The sequence below is a fragment of the Aotus nancymaae genome, unplaced genomic scaffold (assembly GCF_030222135.1).
Source record: "Aotus nancymaae isolate 86718 unplaced genomic scaffold, 86718_ANA_hifiasm-v0.15.2.pri h1tg000029l, whole genome shotgun sequence".
In the NCBI taxonomy this organism is placed as follows: Eukaryota; Metazoa; Chordata; class Mammalia; order Primates; family Aotidae; genus Aotus; species Aotus nancymaae.
The window spans coordinates 9,274,162-9,290,047 of NW_026988442.1; the positions used below are offsets into that span (position 1 = coordinate 9,274,162).

At 49.3% G+C, this 15,886-nt stretch overlaps 1 protein-coding gene across 2 annotated transcripts in view; it reads right to left on the reverse strand.

Annotated features, from left to right (window-relative positions):
• TGM6 (transglutaminase 6) overlaps positions 1 to 15,492 on the reverse strand; it is a 44,593-nt gene extending 29,101 nt beyond the window's left edge. For both annotated transcript variants that reach the window (XM_012455309.2, XM_012455307.2), the window contains exons 1-4: positions 15,419 to 15,492; positions 1,810 to 1,983; positions 1,006 to 1,248; positions 158 to 276 (exon numbers count right to left, since the gene is read on the reverse strand). In XM_012455309.2, coding sequence (XP_012310732.2) covers positions 158 to 276; positions 1,006 to 1,248; positions 1,810 to 1,983; positions 15,419 to 15,425 — 543 coding nt within the window. In that variant the 5' untranslated portion in view covers positions 15,426 to 15,492. The remainder of the gene's footprint in view (positions 1 to 157; positions 277 to 1,005; positions 1,249 to 1,809; positions 1,984 to 15,418) is intronic.
• Positions 15,493 to 15,886: the final 394 nt, after the last annotated feature.

Genomic DNA, 15,886 nt, shown 5'->3' on the forward strand with positions numbered 1-15,886 from the left:
CATTCAATAGTACAGGAATGAATGAATGAGGGGATTTTCTCTAAGAGTGAGCCCCCCTTGTCCCTCCTGAGAAGAGCGCGTAGACAGAGGGACTCCACTCCCACCGACCTCCCCACGCCCCAGCCCGCGTCCCTGTCTGGCCCGTGCCCCTGGAGACCTGCCCGTAGTTCCAGCCCTGGGCTCGGATGTGCTTCTCCACGCCTCGGAAGATGATGCCGCTGTCATTGAGCACATACTCCTGTCTCTCCTCCTCTGAGGCCAGAAACACATCGTCCTCTGAAAAGCAGTCATCAGGCCCGGTGTGGGCTGGGGCTCTGGCCTTGCCCGCCTGGGGAAGGGGCTGCATCAGGGCTCAGCAGCAGGACAATGCCCGGAGACTGACTGGGGCAGAAGAAGGCAAGAGGGGGCTGGCGAGCTCCTGTGCTGCCTCCCTGCCGAAACCCATCCCTCCCGGCAAGTCTCTCTCCAAGCAGGGACTAATCCCAAGACTGAGGAATTTTAGGGGTCTTCACACTTTTGGGTGGTCCTCCTTGATGTTAATAGTAACCCAATATTTCTTAAATATTAATAAGAATACTGATCCTGGCCACCCCTTACTAAGGTCTTACGGTGTAGCTCCTATGTTACAAGTGTTAGCTCTATGGATTTTCACCATAGTCCTAAGAGGTAGGCACTGTGATTTTTCTCATATTACAGATGAGGAAATTGGTAGAGGGAGCAGCTTAACAGAGCTGGGACTTAACCAAGGCAGTCTGATTCCCAAGTCCTGGTTCTTACCCACCCCTGGGCCTCTCCTGCCCACTGGCTTCTCCAGCACAGGCTTTGAAGCACCTGCTTGTAGGTTTCTCTGACTGTTGCCTACCTCTGCTTCCACCAAGTTCTTGCCCAGCTCTTGGCTTTCAGCTTCCTGTCCTTTAATCCACCTCCCAGGCCCCCTCCAAGGGCAGGCCCACCTCTAAGGATATCTTTTGGAAAAATCTCTACCTTGGACTTAGCCACTCGTACCTGCGCACCACGGGTTGAAAAGGAGAATAAACTCCCCCAGCCTCCGGTTGCTGTGTTTGCGGTGAGAGGAAAGCCTGATGCTCAGCAGGTAGCGGCCAATGACAGCATTGGGAGGGCTGGTGAGACTGACGGTCAGAGTGTTCTCCATCTGAGCCTCCTTTGCTGCTGTCCAGCCCTCACCCCCATCCAACTCTGATGTCTGGAACACAGCTTTGGTGTGGAGGGCCTCAGAAGCCCGGGGTCCTGGAGGAGAGAAGAGGGACTCAGGAGACCCTGCCCCTGGGAAACCCAGCTTTAGAGAAGTGAAAAAAGCTGCAGGCCTGGAAGTCTGACCTTTACCCCCTGAACTGGGAGGCTTTGGGAGAGAGACCTGACCAAGAGCAAGACCAGTAGCAGAACGGGGGCCCACCTCGGCTGTCCCGACACGCCAGCCACTTCCAGGCCAAGGAGAAAGTGACAGCATCCTTTGAAACCAAGTCGGCCTATGGCGGGCCAGGAAAGGAAAGAAAAGCTTGGGCTGCAAAGTGCTTGATGATTTTTCATACCCTTCCAGAGCCCTGGGTGTCTGGTACACAGAGGATTCCAGAGAGGTCATCCCATCCAGCCCACTGTCTGCTGGCAGCACCTCCCAACCACCCCCAGAAAGGTGCTACCAGAAGTCTCCAGGGTTCAAAGCTTCGTCTACCTACAGGGACTTGCTTCCCCCAGAGCCCGAGCTGCTGACTGCAAGGTCTCAGGTTATTGGGTCGTAAGACAGGGCCCTCCTGCTGCAGACCAGCAGGGGGCGCTGGCGAGCCCAATTACCTGTCTCCACCGTGAAGATCGGGGTCTCCTCGCAGTCCAGGTCTCTGCTCAGCTCCAGTGTGAGGCTGAATGACTGGCCCCTGCGAACCACCAGCTCAGGGCAGGGGTACTCCTGGGTGTGGTGGGCAGCGCCATTCCTCAACCGCTGCCAGTCCACCTTGGTGACTCTGATCCCTGAGTGGGGAGAGGACAGGGAGATAAGGCCATGGGCTCGTTTTTTCTCACTCACTCTGGGCTTGTCCTCCCATCCACTCCCTGCCAGTCATTTGTTCATCCAGCTGCCTATTTATCATATACTGGCGATTCTTTTTGTTCTGTCATTAAGTTCTTTTATTTATTTATTTGAGACAGGGTCTTGCTATATTGCCCAGGCTGGAGTGCTGTGGCGCGATCTCGGCTCACAGCAACCTCTGCCTCCCGGGTTCAAGCAATTCTTGAATTCTTGTGCCTCAGCCTCTCAAGTAGGTGGGACTACAGGTACCCACCACCAGGCCTGGGTAATTTTTTTTGTATAGTTTTGGAGAGATGGGATTTCACCATGTTGGCCAGGCTGGTCTTGAACTCCTGACCTCAGGTGATCCGCCTGCCTTGGCCTTCCAGAGTGCTGGGATTACAGGTGTGAGGCACCACAGCCGGCCTCTTGGTCATTAAGTTCTGTAAAATCACTGCAAAGGTTGAATTAATCAGAACTGACCCATTGCTCTTAGGGAAAATAAATACAGGTTTAGGTTCCTGTGAACCTCTGGTCCCAACTTATTCATCAATTGGTCAGTATATAACCTTGTTATATGTGTGTTTCTGTTTAAAGATACGTTATTTAGGGTGGGCATGTGGCTCACGCCTGTAATTCTAACACTTTGGGAGGCCAAGGCTGGCAGATTGCCCAAGCTCAGGAGTTCGAGACCATCCTGAAGCCTACATGGTGAAACCCCGTCTCTACCAAAATATAAAAACTTAGCTGGGCGTGGTGATGTACACCTGTAATCCCAGCCACTCTGGAGGCTGAGGCAGGAGAATCACTTGAACCCAGGAGGTGGAAGTTGCGAGCCAAGATTGCTCCAGCCTGGGTCACAGAATGAGACTCTCTCTCTCAAAAAAAAAAAAGAAAGAAAGAAAGAAAAAAGAGGTTCATGCTGGCATGTTTACCTAACACAGAGTTTCCATGTAAGGCACATCACAGCCTTCCTGCTCCTGGGAGCACAAGGCAGCACTTCAGTACTATGCTCAGGGGTCATTTTAAACAGAGAAATCACCAAAAAAATTTAAAAAGCACAAAAATGCAATAAACCTAATTTTAAATGGACAGAGAAAGGATATTCGTTTGTAGCATGAGAGCTGAAATGAGAAGGCAGAATATTGCCTGTTCAGCTTCAACTGGGGATGTGCATGTCAGATCAGGCAACACAATTTTTCTGTACTCTGTGCATGTCTCTAAACGGCCAAGTATTGATTTGGGACTTAAAAATAAATATTAGCAAGGCACAAATACAGAATCCACAAGTGTTGAGGATTGCCTGTGTATTCTCTATGCCAGGCTGGTGTCTGGTGCTGAGGATGTGCTGGAGAACAAGATAGATGTGGGCTTGCCGCAATGCGTGGTGTGGTGAGGCTGTATGGCCCAATGGTCAGGAGCAGGTCCTCTGGGGGAAGGGGACGTGGGTTCAGATTCTGACTTGGCCATCTGCTACCGGCTGAGCCACCTTCCTTTTTTTTTTTTTTTTTGAGACAGTGTTGCTCTGTTACCCAGGCTGGAGTGCAGTGGCGTGATTTCGGCTCACTGCAACTTCTGCCCCCCAGGCTCAAGTGATCATCCTCCCATCTCAGCCTCTGAAGTAGCTGGGACTACAGACACATGGCACCATACCCAGCTAATTTTTTGTTATTTTTGGTAGATATCAGGTTTCACCATGTTGCCCAGGCTGGTCTTGAACTCCTGAGCTCAAGCAATTCACCCTGGCCTCCCAAAGTGCTGGGATTACAGGTGTGAGTCACTGTTCCTGGCCCACCTTCTTGACCTCTCTGCATCTTAGTTCCCTGATCTGCAGAATGGGAATAATAATGGCTGTGGCGTGATTGTGAGGATAATGGCCCATCATTTAGAGTGTTCAGAACATGAGAGCTCAATACGTGTTACTTATGATGTTCCAGGGGTGACACCTAAGTGGGTGAGTCCACAGAACTAATTCTTGCTTTGATACATGCTGCCAGGGAGAAAGACAGGAGCTGAAAGAACAGTAGCAGAGGGCTTGGCCTGGTCTGAAGGGTGACAAGCAAGGCTTCCTCAAGAAGGCAGAACTGAAACTGAGTCTTAAATTGGATGGGTGTCTCCAGGAGAGAGTTGAGTGATGGACCTAGTCTCAATCTAAGCATCCTTTTCCTCTATTCTGGGTTCATTCATTCAAGTTCTGGGCATTGTGCTGGGTGCTACAGACCCAATAGTCCATCAAATACCCACTGGCCCTGACATCAAGCAGTTGATAGCCCAGTAGAGAAGACTGGCATTACGCAGATAGATCTCAAACATTTAGGGGCAAGCTTTGAGATGAACCCTAAGGGACAGACATGGGGAGTCCCGGGAGCATAGAACACCTAAACTCAAGTAGTTAGATTAACAAAACAATTTGCCAGAGTACTACAAGCAACAGCGTAAAACTCTAGGATGTGTGCACCCTTGAATTCTAGGCAGCACCTATGGTGCTAGGCAGAGAGACAGGAGGGAGCACAGTGACTTCTAAATTTGAGAGAAAGCAGATGTGAGGGGAAGGCAATGAGGTTGGAGGGACTCATAGGGGGCAGACCACCAACACCTGGAGTGGGATGAGGAGTCTGCCTTTTACCCAACCTGCAGGCAGGCTCCCTCTTCAGGGCCTTTGCACCTGCTGTTCCCACTGTGTGGATTGCTCTCCCTTCAGATTCCTGCAGAACCTGCTCTTTTGCCTCCTTCTTCAAGTCTTTGCTCAAATGTCACCTTTTCAGTGGGACTTTCCCTGACCACGCCTTTGTAAATTGCAAATCATCCCTACTATTATCCCCTCCTTCTCCACGATCTTCCTCCACGGCACTTACTGACATCTTACAATGTATTTTATTTCTTTATTTTAATTGCCTACCTTCCCTTTCAAGAATATCAACTCCATAAGGGCAGGGAGCTGTGTCTGTTTTGTTCACCGATGAATCTTCAGTGCCTGATACGTGGAAGGTGCTCAACAAATATTTCTTAAATGTATTAATGAATGAATGAGGAAACTGAGGACCGTAGTCAGCCAACAAATCATTTTAAGCGAAGGTACGATGTAATCAGATTTGCACCTTGGAAAGATCATTGTGGTGCAATGTAGGAGATTAATTAGTGATATCTGCTGAGATGCTTTAGTAAGCAAAGGGATGTTCTTCCTTAACTGCTGTTTCATCTTGCCACGCATCTGCTCCCAAACTTCCACTGGAGGCCCCATTGTCTGTTATAATCTGTCCAAGCTCCTTCATCTTGGACAAGGAACCAGGCAGGAGCCCTGTTGCTTTCCACCCCTGCAGCTCACCCCCACCCCTCACAGCTCAGTTGCTCCTTGCTCTGGTTGCATCAGACTCTACCTTCGCAACCTCCCGCCCTGACGTCCCATACATCTCTTTCCTGCCTTGTGCCTTTCCTAAGGTCCCTTCTGGTTAGGGTGCCTGTGATTGTCCTCTGAGATGTTCCTTCCTCGGCCCTGCTGCCAGGGTTCATCTCTCGTTTGTCCCATGAGCTATTGGATTTGGGATAATACAAACAACAATAATAAAAGCTTTTATGTATTCAAGTGCTTATGGCTCCTAAAATACACCTCCCTTATGTGTAAGGGAGGTGCCATGACCCTTCCCATTTTCTAGATGCAGTCATGCTCACCGGGTTCTCTATTTCACCTCCTCTGTGCCCCCACCCCCACAGATCCCCAGGACCCATTCCCAACATGGAAGCCAGAGGAGTCCTGTTACAATCTAAGATCACCTCATTTCTCTCAAGCTCTCCATGGATTCCTGTCTCTCTCAGCAGAATTGAAGTCCTGACAATGATACACAAGCCTTTCAAGATTGGGCACTTTGATATCTTTTTGGGTCTTCTGTTTCTCTTCCCCTCTCTCATCCTCTTACGCTACACTGGCCTCCTTATTTCTCCTTGAACCTGCAGGCAGGCTCCCTCTTCAGGGCCTTTGCACCTGCTGTTCCCGCTATGTGGATTGCTCTCCTTTCAGATTCCTGCAGAACCTGCTCCTTTGCCTCCTTCTTCAAGTCTTTGCTCAAATGCCACCTTTTCAGTGGGACCTTCCCTGACCACCCCTTTGTAAATTGCAAATCACCCCTACCATGATCCCATCCTTCTCCACGATCTTCCTCCACGGCACTTACTGACATCTTACAATGTATTTTATTTCTTTATTTTAATTGCCTACCTTCCCTTTCAAGAATATCAACTCCATAAGGGCAGGGAGCTGTGTCTGTTTTGTTCACTGATGAATCTTCAGTGCCTGATACGTGGAAGGTGCTCAACAAATATTTCTTAAACGTATAAATGAATGAATGAGGAAACTGAGGGCAAGAGAAGTGAAATAACTTGCCACAGGGCACACAAGCAAGGGCTGGAGTGGAGTCCGTGGGCATCCTGGCTTTCAGCTGTTGACCACTGGGCCAGTGGTTATACTATTTTTATTGTAATTGACATAGAAATATTTTTACATGTTCCATACTCCATATGCCTGCAAACAAATATACATGCACAGATAGAAACTGACACGAAAGTTCTGTTACCATTTCCCCTCATTATGAATGATGAATACTGAAATTTGTTGTCTTTTCTGTCAAAGCTCTCTAGCCAAAGACCACTAGGAATACATCAGTACAAGGAACAGGAAAGGCGCATCGCTCATGGTAATGAGAAAGAATGCTCACCGCAAAGAACCACGGAACATCTCAGGAAGAGGATATTAGAGAGGACTTATAGGATTGCAGCTTGTGTTAGGTGGGTTTTGGGGAGAGTTCAAAGAAGCAGGGCTTTGCTCTGCATTGGAGACTGCTCTTGGAATGAGGCAAGTCTATGTCTGAGTATCTTCGTAGTCCTCATGTAGAAGGGGGGAAGAATGAATCGAGGCTAGAGTCGTAAGTGGTAAAGAGGCAGTCATTATTCATATTGGCCCAGCTATAGGGGTGTTTAGTCATTTTTGTGGCTCAGACAATGTGCATGTTTGTCTGTGTTCACTCATGATTACGGAGTGGCCTTGTTTTTGTCTTGATTCACTGCAGTCACAGGATGGTGTCTGATCACTTCATCATGTCTTCTGCTAACATTTCAACAAGCATTTATATAGTTAAGTATGTTTAGCAAAAAATTGATTTCCTTTTATTTACTCTTTATATTATAGTTAGAATACAAATTTTTAAAAAGTGGTGTATAGAGGTAGGTAAGATGTGTCAATTCAATTTCAGGTTGGTGAAGAGACACTGTCAAATATTTGTTTTATTGAGAGGGTATTAGGGACAAAAGAACTGATATTTTACTTCTCTATTGCTTCTTAACCAACCTGTTTAACCCAGAGTTCAGCTTGGAAAAATGACAATCGTATATTATCTTTCATGGTTTCTGTGGGTCAGGAATTTGGGCAGAGCTTTGCTGGCCAGCTCTTAATTGGAGTTTCTTATGCAGTTGCAATCATATGTCAGCTGGGGCCATACTCATCTGAAGGCTTGACTAGGCAGGCAGATCCACTTTAAAGGTGACTAACTTAGATGGTTGGCAAATTGGTGCTGAATACAGGTTAGGGACCTTGGTTCCTTTCCATGTGGATCTCTCCATGGGAATGCTTGATGTCCTCCTGGCACGATGCTTAGTTTCCCTTGAGCAAATGATCAAGAGACCATAGTGGAAGATGCAATGCTTTTTATGATCTAACCTTAGAAGTTACACACTGTCACCTCCACCTTATTCTATGGGTCAAGGCAGTTACAAAGGTCTACGACCCAGGTTCAAAGAGAAGAAAGATGCCCCATCTCTTGCTGAAAATGTACCAATGTCCCATTGTAAAAAGAACATTGAGCTGAGATGTATACTGATATGACTACACTGTGAAATATAATCTGCCACAGTTGAGAACCACTGAAGTTATATCACTAAGTACTCCCCACCCAAGGACACTTGTCACGCGACTCCTGGCTGTGTTTTATTTGATGCCAAGCATACAGGAAGTGTTCAGTAATTGTTGGCTAGGCCATTGTATAGGTTTTATTTAATAAAACTTCCTATGAACCAAGCACTTTTCCAAATATTTCATAAATATTGGCTCATTTAATCTTAATAAACCATATGAGGGAGGTACTCAATATCACAGATGAGAAAACTGAGACACAGAGTTACACAGCCCTTTTTTTTTAAAAAAAAAAAAAGTCAGATGGGGTCTTGCTATGTTGGTCAGGCTGGTTTTGAATCTTGGCCTCAAGCAATCCTCCCATCTTGGCCTCACAAAGTGATGAGATTACAGGCATGAGCCACTGCACCTGACCCAAAGTTATACAGCCTTCTAAGTGATGGAGCTGGGAATCTGCCTCCTGAGTCTGTGGCTTGCCTATCCCCAGGCTGTGGTGCTTTTATCTTTGACCCCATAGGAGTCAGAGCCTAGAAGTCCCAGACTCTAAAATTCAACATGAACTTCACCAGAGGCATCAGAACACTGGCTTGTCGGGGCCAGTGTCTGGACAGGGCTGGTCAAATGTTTGACTTTTTAAAGATTCCAGCATCTTTGTGCTATCTTTTGGTTAATAGCATGTGGCAGACTGTGTTTTCCAAAGATGGCTGCAATAATATCTCCCATCCCACATACTCTTCTTTCAATATGGTGTTGATATTTCTCTCACTGAGAAGTAGGATATAGATTCTCACCCCCTGGACCTGGAAGACTGTGGCTAAGACAGAGTGACACATTATGACTTTTAAGGCTAGATCATAAAAGTTAAGACAGCTTCTTCCTGGTTCCCTTGGGTTGCTTGTTCTTAGAACCCAGCCACCATGCAATGAAGAAACCCAAATGGCCCGTGGAGAAGCTCACCTGGAGAGGAACCAAGGCTTCCAACCCACAGCCCGCTGAGCTCCCAGCTGACAGACAGCACTACTTGGAAGCCATGGGACTAAGCCATCTGGCAAGTGGGTCCTCCAGCCCCCTAGGCAAGCTGCCCAGCTGATGCAGACACGAGCTGTCCCTGCTGAGCTCTGCCCAAATTGCAGGTTCTTTAGTAGGAGAATGATTGTTGTCTGAAGCCCCTAAGTGCTGAGGCGGTTCGCTACACAGCAATCGATGACTGAAACATGGAGAGAGAGCCAAGATTCTTGTCTCTATCCCAACAGCCCCCCAACTGCTCTCCACCTGTGAGCTGTCTGGGCTGGTGCTCTGGTCTCAATACTCAGGCTTGAGATTTACGGAAAAGACTAGTTTTAGCTTAGCCTAGGCCAGAAGCCCCTGCTGGCATCATGATATGGGGATGGTGACTGAACATGTGGGTAGGAACTCACATAGCTGACACATGTGTCCCAAGCTTGGGAGCGCCTACAGACCCTGCTGTGGTGAGTGAGCAAAGATTGTGCAGGACCAGTGTTCAGTAGTGACCCCGTGTGGCGTGAGCTGGAACAACAGTGCCAGGGGGCTTTCCCATTGCCCTGCCGATTCTCACAATGGAAAACAGAATCAAAGCTTTCACATCAAGCCAGCCCCAGTCGTTTTAGGGCAGGCACAAACCTTTGAAACTCCAAAACTTTGAACTCAGATGACCTTGGCTTAGTCAGAAAACACAGGCAGGACCCTCTCCCCCAACCAGGTACCTTGTACATAGAATTGTCAAGTCTAATAGCAGAGCTGAAAGAGCTGTTAGGAGCTCAGGTCTCCATTTCTGACATGGAAACTGAGACCCAGAAATAGGAAGAAAGTGACTTTTTGCCTGAGGACACACTGGATTTGTAACCCGCAATTCACGTTGCTACTTCCTAAGCAATCTATGTAGGGAGGCGCCAGAAGAGGATGCTATTTTTTCAGTGGATGAGTCAGAAGCAGGGGATGAGGCTGTTGGGTGGTAATTATCCAAGCCCTGGCATGCCCCTGGGCTGGATACAAGGGGAGTTTGGGATTGGATGAGGGCTGCTGGATCCTGGGTCATGAGTTCAAGCCCCATGGATCCTGCACTTTTCCCCTTCCGTGCCACAGCCCAAAGCAGCTCCTATCCTCTGAGGCATCTGCATCCTTATCACAGATGGGCAAGTGGAGGTGGGATGAGTCAGAACTGCCATTATCATCATTATCCTTGAATCTCAGAGACCATCTTCTCACAACTTCCTGCCAAGGTGCAAATTCCCTTGGCTGAATTCTTGGTGGATACTTGCCCACGGTCCCAGCTTGCCATACCTCTGAGAGGTAGCTCACCTACCGCCCAATGTTAGAAAGCCCTTCCCTCTGCTGAGCCAAGCTCTTTCTTCTTGCAACTTCTCCCCATTTGTCCCGATTCTGCTCCCCATTACTCCCATAGTGCACACTTCTTCCTTTGCTCCTTGATGGTTTTGCAGAAACATTACCTAGAAATCTCAACCTCCCTAGCTCCCGACACCTCCCCTCCCCAACTTTATGTTTGCCTCATAACCCAGGCAGTCACTGTTTGGGTCCCTGTGGAATCTGTCCCTGGAGCTGCTGCTTTGGTGATCTAAGTTGTCCACACCCATCAGCATCACACCTCCATGACCTGCCATTTGTGGGGTGATGGCCACAAATAATGGGGTCCAAGATTCTTCAGGGGGAGATACTGGTGATTACAGCTAAGTTCTGTCCTAACCAGGGTCCTTCCTAGCCCTCATGGGCACAGTGAGACTGACAGGCATAGGGAGAGGCTCCTTTGTATAGGGCAGCCCGAGGCGAGGAGATGGATATGTGTGTGAGATGGCTTCCAGGCCCCTTGTCAAAATAAACCCAGTATCACCCCTTCCATGTGATCAACTCAAATTTTGCTAAGATGAAGGCTTCTGTCCCTAATCTGTGACCAGGGATGCTGTGTTATAGTTGTTTGCTTACATATCTCTCTCCCCCGCTGGACTCAGAGCTCCATGAAGGCAAGGCCTGAGTTTCCTCCTCTTTGGGTTGCTAGAGCCTGGCTCAGGGCCCAGGACATAGTAGGTGCTCAGTGAACGGTGGTTGAATGAATGAATAAATGAATGAATGTCTTTCCCCATCTCTTGACTTGGGTATGGAAAGGGGAGCTGATGCTCTGCAGCATCCTGGACCCGCCCTCAAGGATCAGCACCACACCCTGTCAGCTGCCCACACCCCGACAGTCCACACCTCATAATCCCTCTCTCAAGCTGTCACATTCCAAAGCCTGCCTTTCCTTCTTAACTTCTTTCCTTCCACAGAGTGAGGAAGAGGAGGGTGTGTGTGGCCTCTGACAGGGGCAGGCAGACCAGCCACTGACCACCCAACCCCACCCACCGCCTCTCTGAGTCTGTTTCCTTCTCTGTGAAATGACCCAGAAGGACTCTGATGGTTTGCATAGTCTGTGGTTTGCTGAAGCAAGTGCCTCCGATCACCCAAGGACTCCTGTCAGTCCTCCTTCCTACAAGACTACCCCCCGCCGCCAGAGTGTGCTGATGTGAAGATTGTCACACAGCCCCTGAGTGGGAACCAGGGAGGGGATGGGAGAGGCAGCATCTGCTCTCGGACCCCTCCAGTTAACAGTGCATCCAAGGCCCTGAGGACGGAATGAGCAGCCTGTTGTCAGCCCCGGGGCCTTCACCCTTGGGATATGCAGGATGAGCTCCCAGCCCAGGGCTGAAGGCTCACCAACCCCAGGGCTGAGGCTGTGCCCCTCAAGCAAGGGAAAGGATGTGGTAAGACAGCTCCCTCCACCTGCCTGTTACCCCAAGCCTCACAGCCCCTCCGGCTTGACAGCCCTCCTCCCCTTCTTCCTCTCACTGTCTTGTCCGGGCTTCTTTTCACTCTGCACAGCAACTCAGAGCCTGATTTCAGAGGCATAGACTTGAGCTCAAATGCAGGCTGTGCCCCTTGTTGGCTGTGTGGCAAGTGAGTGAACTCTGAAACTCAGTCTCCTGGTGATAATGAGGGTGATGATCGTATCCACCTCCTCATGCTGGGAAAATTAAATGAAATAATTCACATAGAGTATTTAGACCAGTACCGGGCACATGCTAGATTCTCAGGAAATGTGAGTGTTATTATCATTATTTACACAGGACCTCCTGGCTGCCATCCCAGTGCTCTGCCGATTCATGCCACCCCAAAGCATCTACTTGGCTGTGTGGTCCTGTATCAGTTATTGGGCCACGCTGAGGATCTGAGTTCCTTCTCTGGAATGTGGCAATAATAGTATCTTCCTTCTAGGGTTTTGAGGAGGATTAGATGAAGTAGTAATTATAAATACGGTAATGATAAAATGCATCACTGAAACCAGGGAATTCTGAGCGTGAAAGGAGAAGCCATTAATAAACACGCTAGGGCAATGGGCTTCCACCAGGATGAATGTCTCCCTATTCATCGGGTACATAGCCTGATGCTGGGTCCACAGCGATGAGCTCTACAGACAGGGATTTTTACATCATCACCTCTTTCCCCGCATCTCCCCCATCCCTTCGGTCCTTCCCTCCCCAATTCCTACATACATGGGGTTTCATGTTATTCTCCCCTCTTTGCCTTTCAGTTAAGTGACTGCATGGCCCCAACAGCCTCATCCTGTTCAGTCCCTTCCATCACTACGGAGAAACTGAGGTTCAGAGAGGGGAAGGGGCTTTTCCAAATGTCAGCCTGTCATTTTCCCTGCTCAAGCACCATGGAATTTACAACCATCTTGTTGGCATTCACGGTCCTTGATAGTCTGGCCTTGCCCATCACTCCTGGCCCTCTGACCTCCTCCCCAGCTCACTTGCTCACCAGCTGGCCTCAGAGGTCCACCTAAGAGAGAAGGGTCTATGTGCAGAACATTGCCTCCTGCCCACTCAGCTCTTCACCCTCCCACTCGCAGGGTCAGCTCATAGCTTATCCGTCTTCATCCTCCTGCCCTTGGGTGATACCAGAGAGTTGAGTGATACAATCCTCCTGAGTTCTTTGTCCCAGCCCAGTAGGGTTGAGCCCCAGAAGCTCTGCTGAAGCCAGTAGCATCTCCCAGACTCTGGACTGAGCCTAATTGGTTTTTAATGGGCCCCATTATGACCCGATGCTCAGTATGCATCATGGGCACCTGAGCTCCATGGCTAAATGATTAATCGGGGAGTTGCCTGGGGCTTTTCTGGGGCCACCGCCCCATCTCCCTTTCCTTCCTGGTCTTGTTGGAAGCTGCTGGTCTCTCTATCACCAGGAGGCAGTGACCCATCAACTCCAACCCAACGTCCCAGCCAGAGCCAGCCTCACACAGAGTATTCCACTCAATTCTTGGACTCTCTGAGCTGAAAGATGATTGTAATTTAATCATGGCAAAAGGGTCTCATCTCCTTTGCCAACCCTGATCAACTGGTACTTGAAGAAATGTGTTAAGCATTCCAGGGCCACATCCAGGCTCCAGAGGGAAGAGCTCTGGGGTCAACGAGGAATGTCCACCATGGATGGAGTGAGGGAAGGGGGATAGGAGGAGCTCCAGGAGGACGAATGCACTTTCCATCTGATGTCTCAGTCATTCGAGCACAGAGCACATAGTAGGCATGGCCTACTGCTCAGGACCCAGAAGACCCAGGGAATTGAATCCAATCCAACACATAATCTGTTCACATAGGCATGACAAGTCCAATGCTGACATTTCACAAAAGGAGAAACAGAGCTTCAGAGAGAGGAACTGTCACCCAGCAAGTTAGTTACAGATCTAACAATGGGCATCATCAACTTTTTCCCTTCCTCAGCAATTAACCTTGACACTGTCAAGTTTAAGTCTGATAGATTATCAAATGCCTAGGAAAGAGGGATCATCTAGGTGAGGCTTGAAAAGCAGATCTTGGAGGAACAAAGGCAGTCGATTTCCTCTGTACCCGGGCCATCAGGGAGGCAACCCCAGCTGCGGAAACAGGCAGTCTGGGCTGTGAGCTGGGGTTGGCAAGGCCTGGTCTTTAGGAGAACAGACCTATCCTAGGAGCCTGAAGGGCCGAGCATGTTCAGTAATACTGTTAACTGCCAGGAGGAAATACGAAGAGGAAGCTAGACTACGATGAGGAAATTAAAATACCTGCCTTTGAAAGTTAAAAAAAAAGTAGCTGACACACTGGGGTAGGTTGTGGGATGGGGAGGCAGGGGAGGGATAGAGGGGGGCAGGGAGGCTGAGGAGGGAAGACACTGGGAGAAATGCCTGTCGTAGGCGACGGGAGGGACGGAGACCGCAAATCACCATGGCATGTGGGTACCTATGCAGCAACCTGCGGGATATGCACATGTACCCCAGAGCTTAAAGCACAATAAAAACAAATAGTTGATTCATGAAACTGTCACACAATGCTGAACAATTAAAACTGGCAGGCACAGACTCAGAAATGCCCCTTGAATACCTGTGAGTGTAGGACCCCTGGTTCTGCTGACTTGCTCATTACGGGACCCAGCATCTAACAGACAAGCTCTTGCGGAAGGAATTTGCTGCTCACTATATTGAGTGTTGTGGGAGATACATTTTCTTTCTTTCTTTTTTTTGAGACAGGGTATCACTCTGTTGCCCAGGCTGGAGTGCAGTGGTGTGATCTTGGCTCACTGTAGCCTCGACTTCCTAAGCTCAAGCTATCTTCCTACCTCAGCCTCCCAAATAGCTGGGACTTCAGGTACCCACCACCATGCCCAGCTAATTTTTGTATTTTCTTTTGTAGAGATAGGGTTTTGCCGTGTTGCCCAGGCTGGTCTCAAACTCCTGAGCTCAAGAAATCCACCCACCTCAGTCTCCCAAAGTGCTGGGATTAGAGGCGTGAGCCACCATGCCCGACTCACATTTTCTGTGGTTTACAAGTCCCCGCTTGAGAAGTGTGGTGAGGAAACAGCACACGTGGTCTCACCAACTCCTCACAGCAGGCCTGTGAGATAATTTGCATTATAATCCCCATCGCACAGATCAGAAAACAGAGGTACCAAGGTCAAATTTTCTTCCTCAGGGTCATATAGCTCTTTTCACCTCAGCCAGAGCTGCTCTTGCCCTTGAGTGCTTGGGGTGGGAATCAGGCGAGGATGCAGCCTGTGGGCCCTCTCACTTCTTCCCACCCAGGCCACAGTCCCCAACTATGCCCAGAAATGTCCCTGGGTCCATGGAATGTGCATGGAGTGTGAGAAGATTTTATTTCTTCTGCCCCTGCCTTCCCGCGCCTGCCTCCTTCTGTCCTGCGAGGCACAGGGGTGAGATCTGGCCCCAGCCCCGGAGACAGCGCTTGAGCCAGCCTCTGCCACGGATTCGCTGGGTGGTCTAGGGCTGGCTTTTTTCATCCTGGGCCTTAGGAGCACACACGAAGAGTTTATGTGTTCATGGGGGACTGTCCAGCTATAAAATCCTGACAATCAATGATCACACATCATCCCACAAATCCCTGTTTCTTGAAGCCCCTCTTATGAATCCTGGTCCCCCAAAGCCCCAGGCTCTGCCCACTCACCTGCCATGTGATGGCCAGCTGGACTCCCTTCTTCCTCCACACAGTGGTGTGTGCACCGTCAGGACGGTGTGGCGTGTCACAGCAGCCAGCCAGACCAATTTTAACAAGGAAAACCTTGGGACACTCCTAGGCAGGAAAGTCAGAATTCAAAAGAGGAGGCGTGGCCCTCCACCCCAGCAGTGACAGCCACGAGACACAGAATCACCTGGTAATTGCTCTGGCGTGCACCTAGAGGGGTTTACCGTGGGAGTGGCTCCAGCCAAGAGACCTTGGAAACGTGGAGTTGGGAGCGGGACTGTGGAAAGATCACAAGGCTGGCAAGAAACAGAACGGGGAAGGAGAGAGAGAGTGGGAGGGAACTAGGATTTATGGTTGGCCATTTTTAGCCCTCACAACAGCCCTCAGATGAGAAAACAGAGGCTCAGCGCGAGGACCCCAAGGTACATGGTTATATCCTGCAGAGCTAGG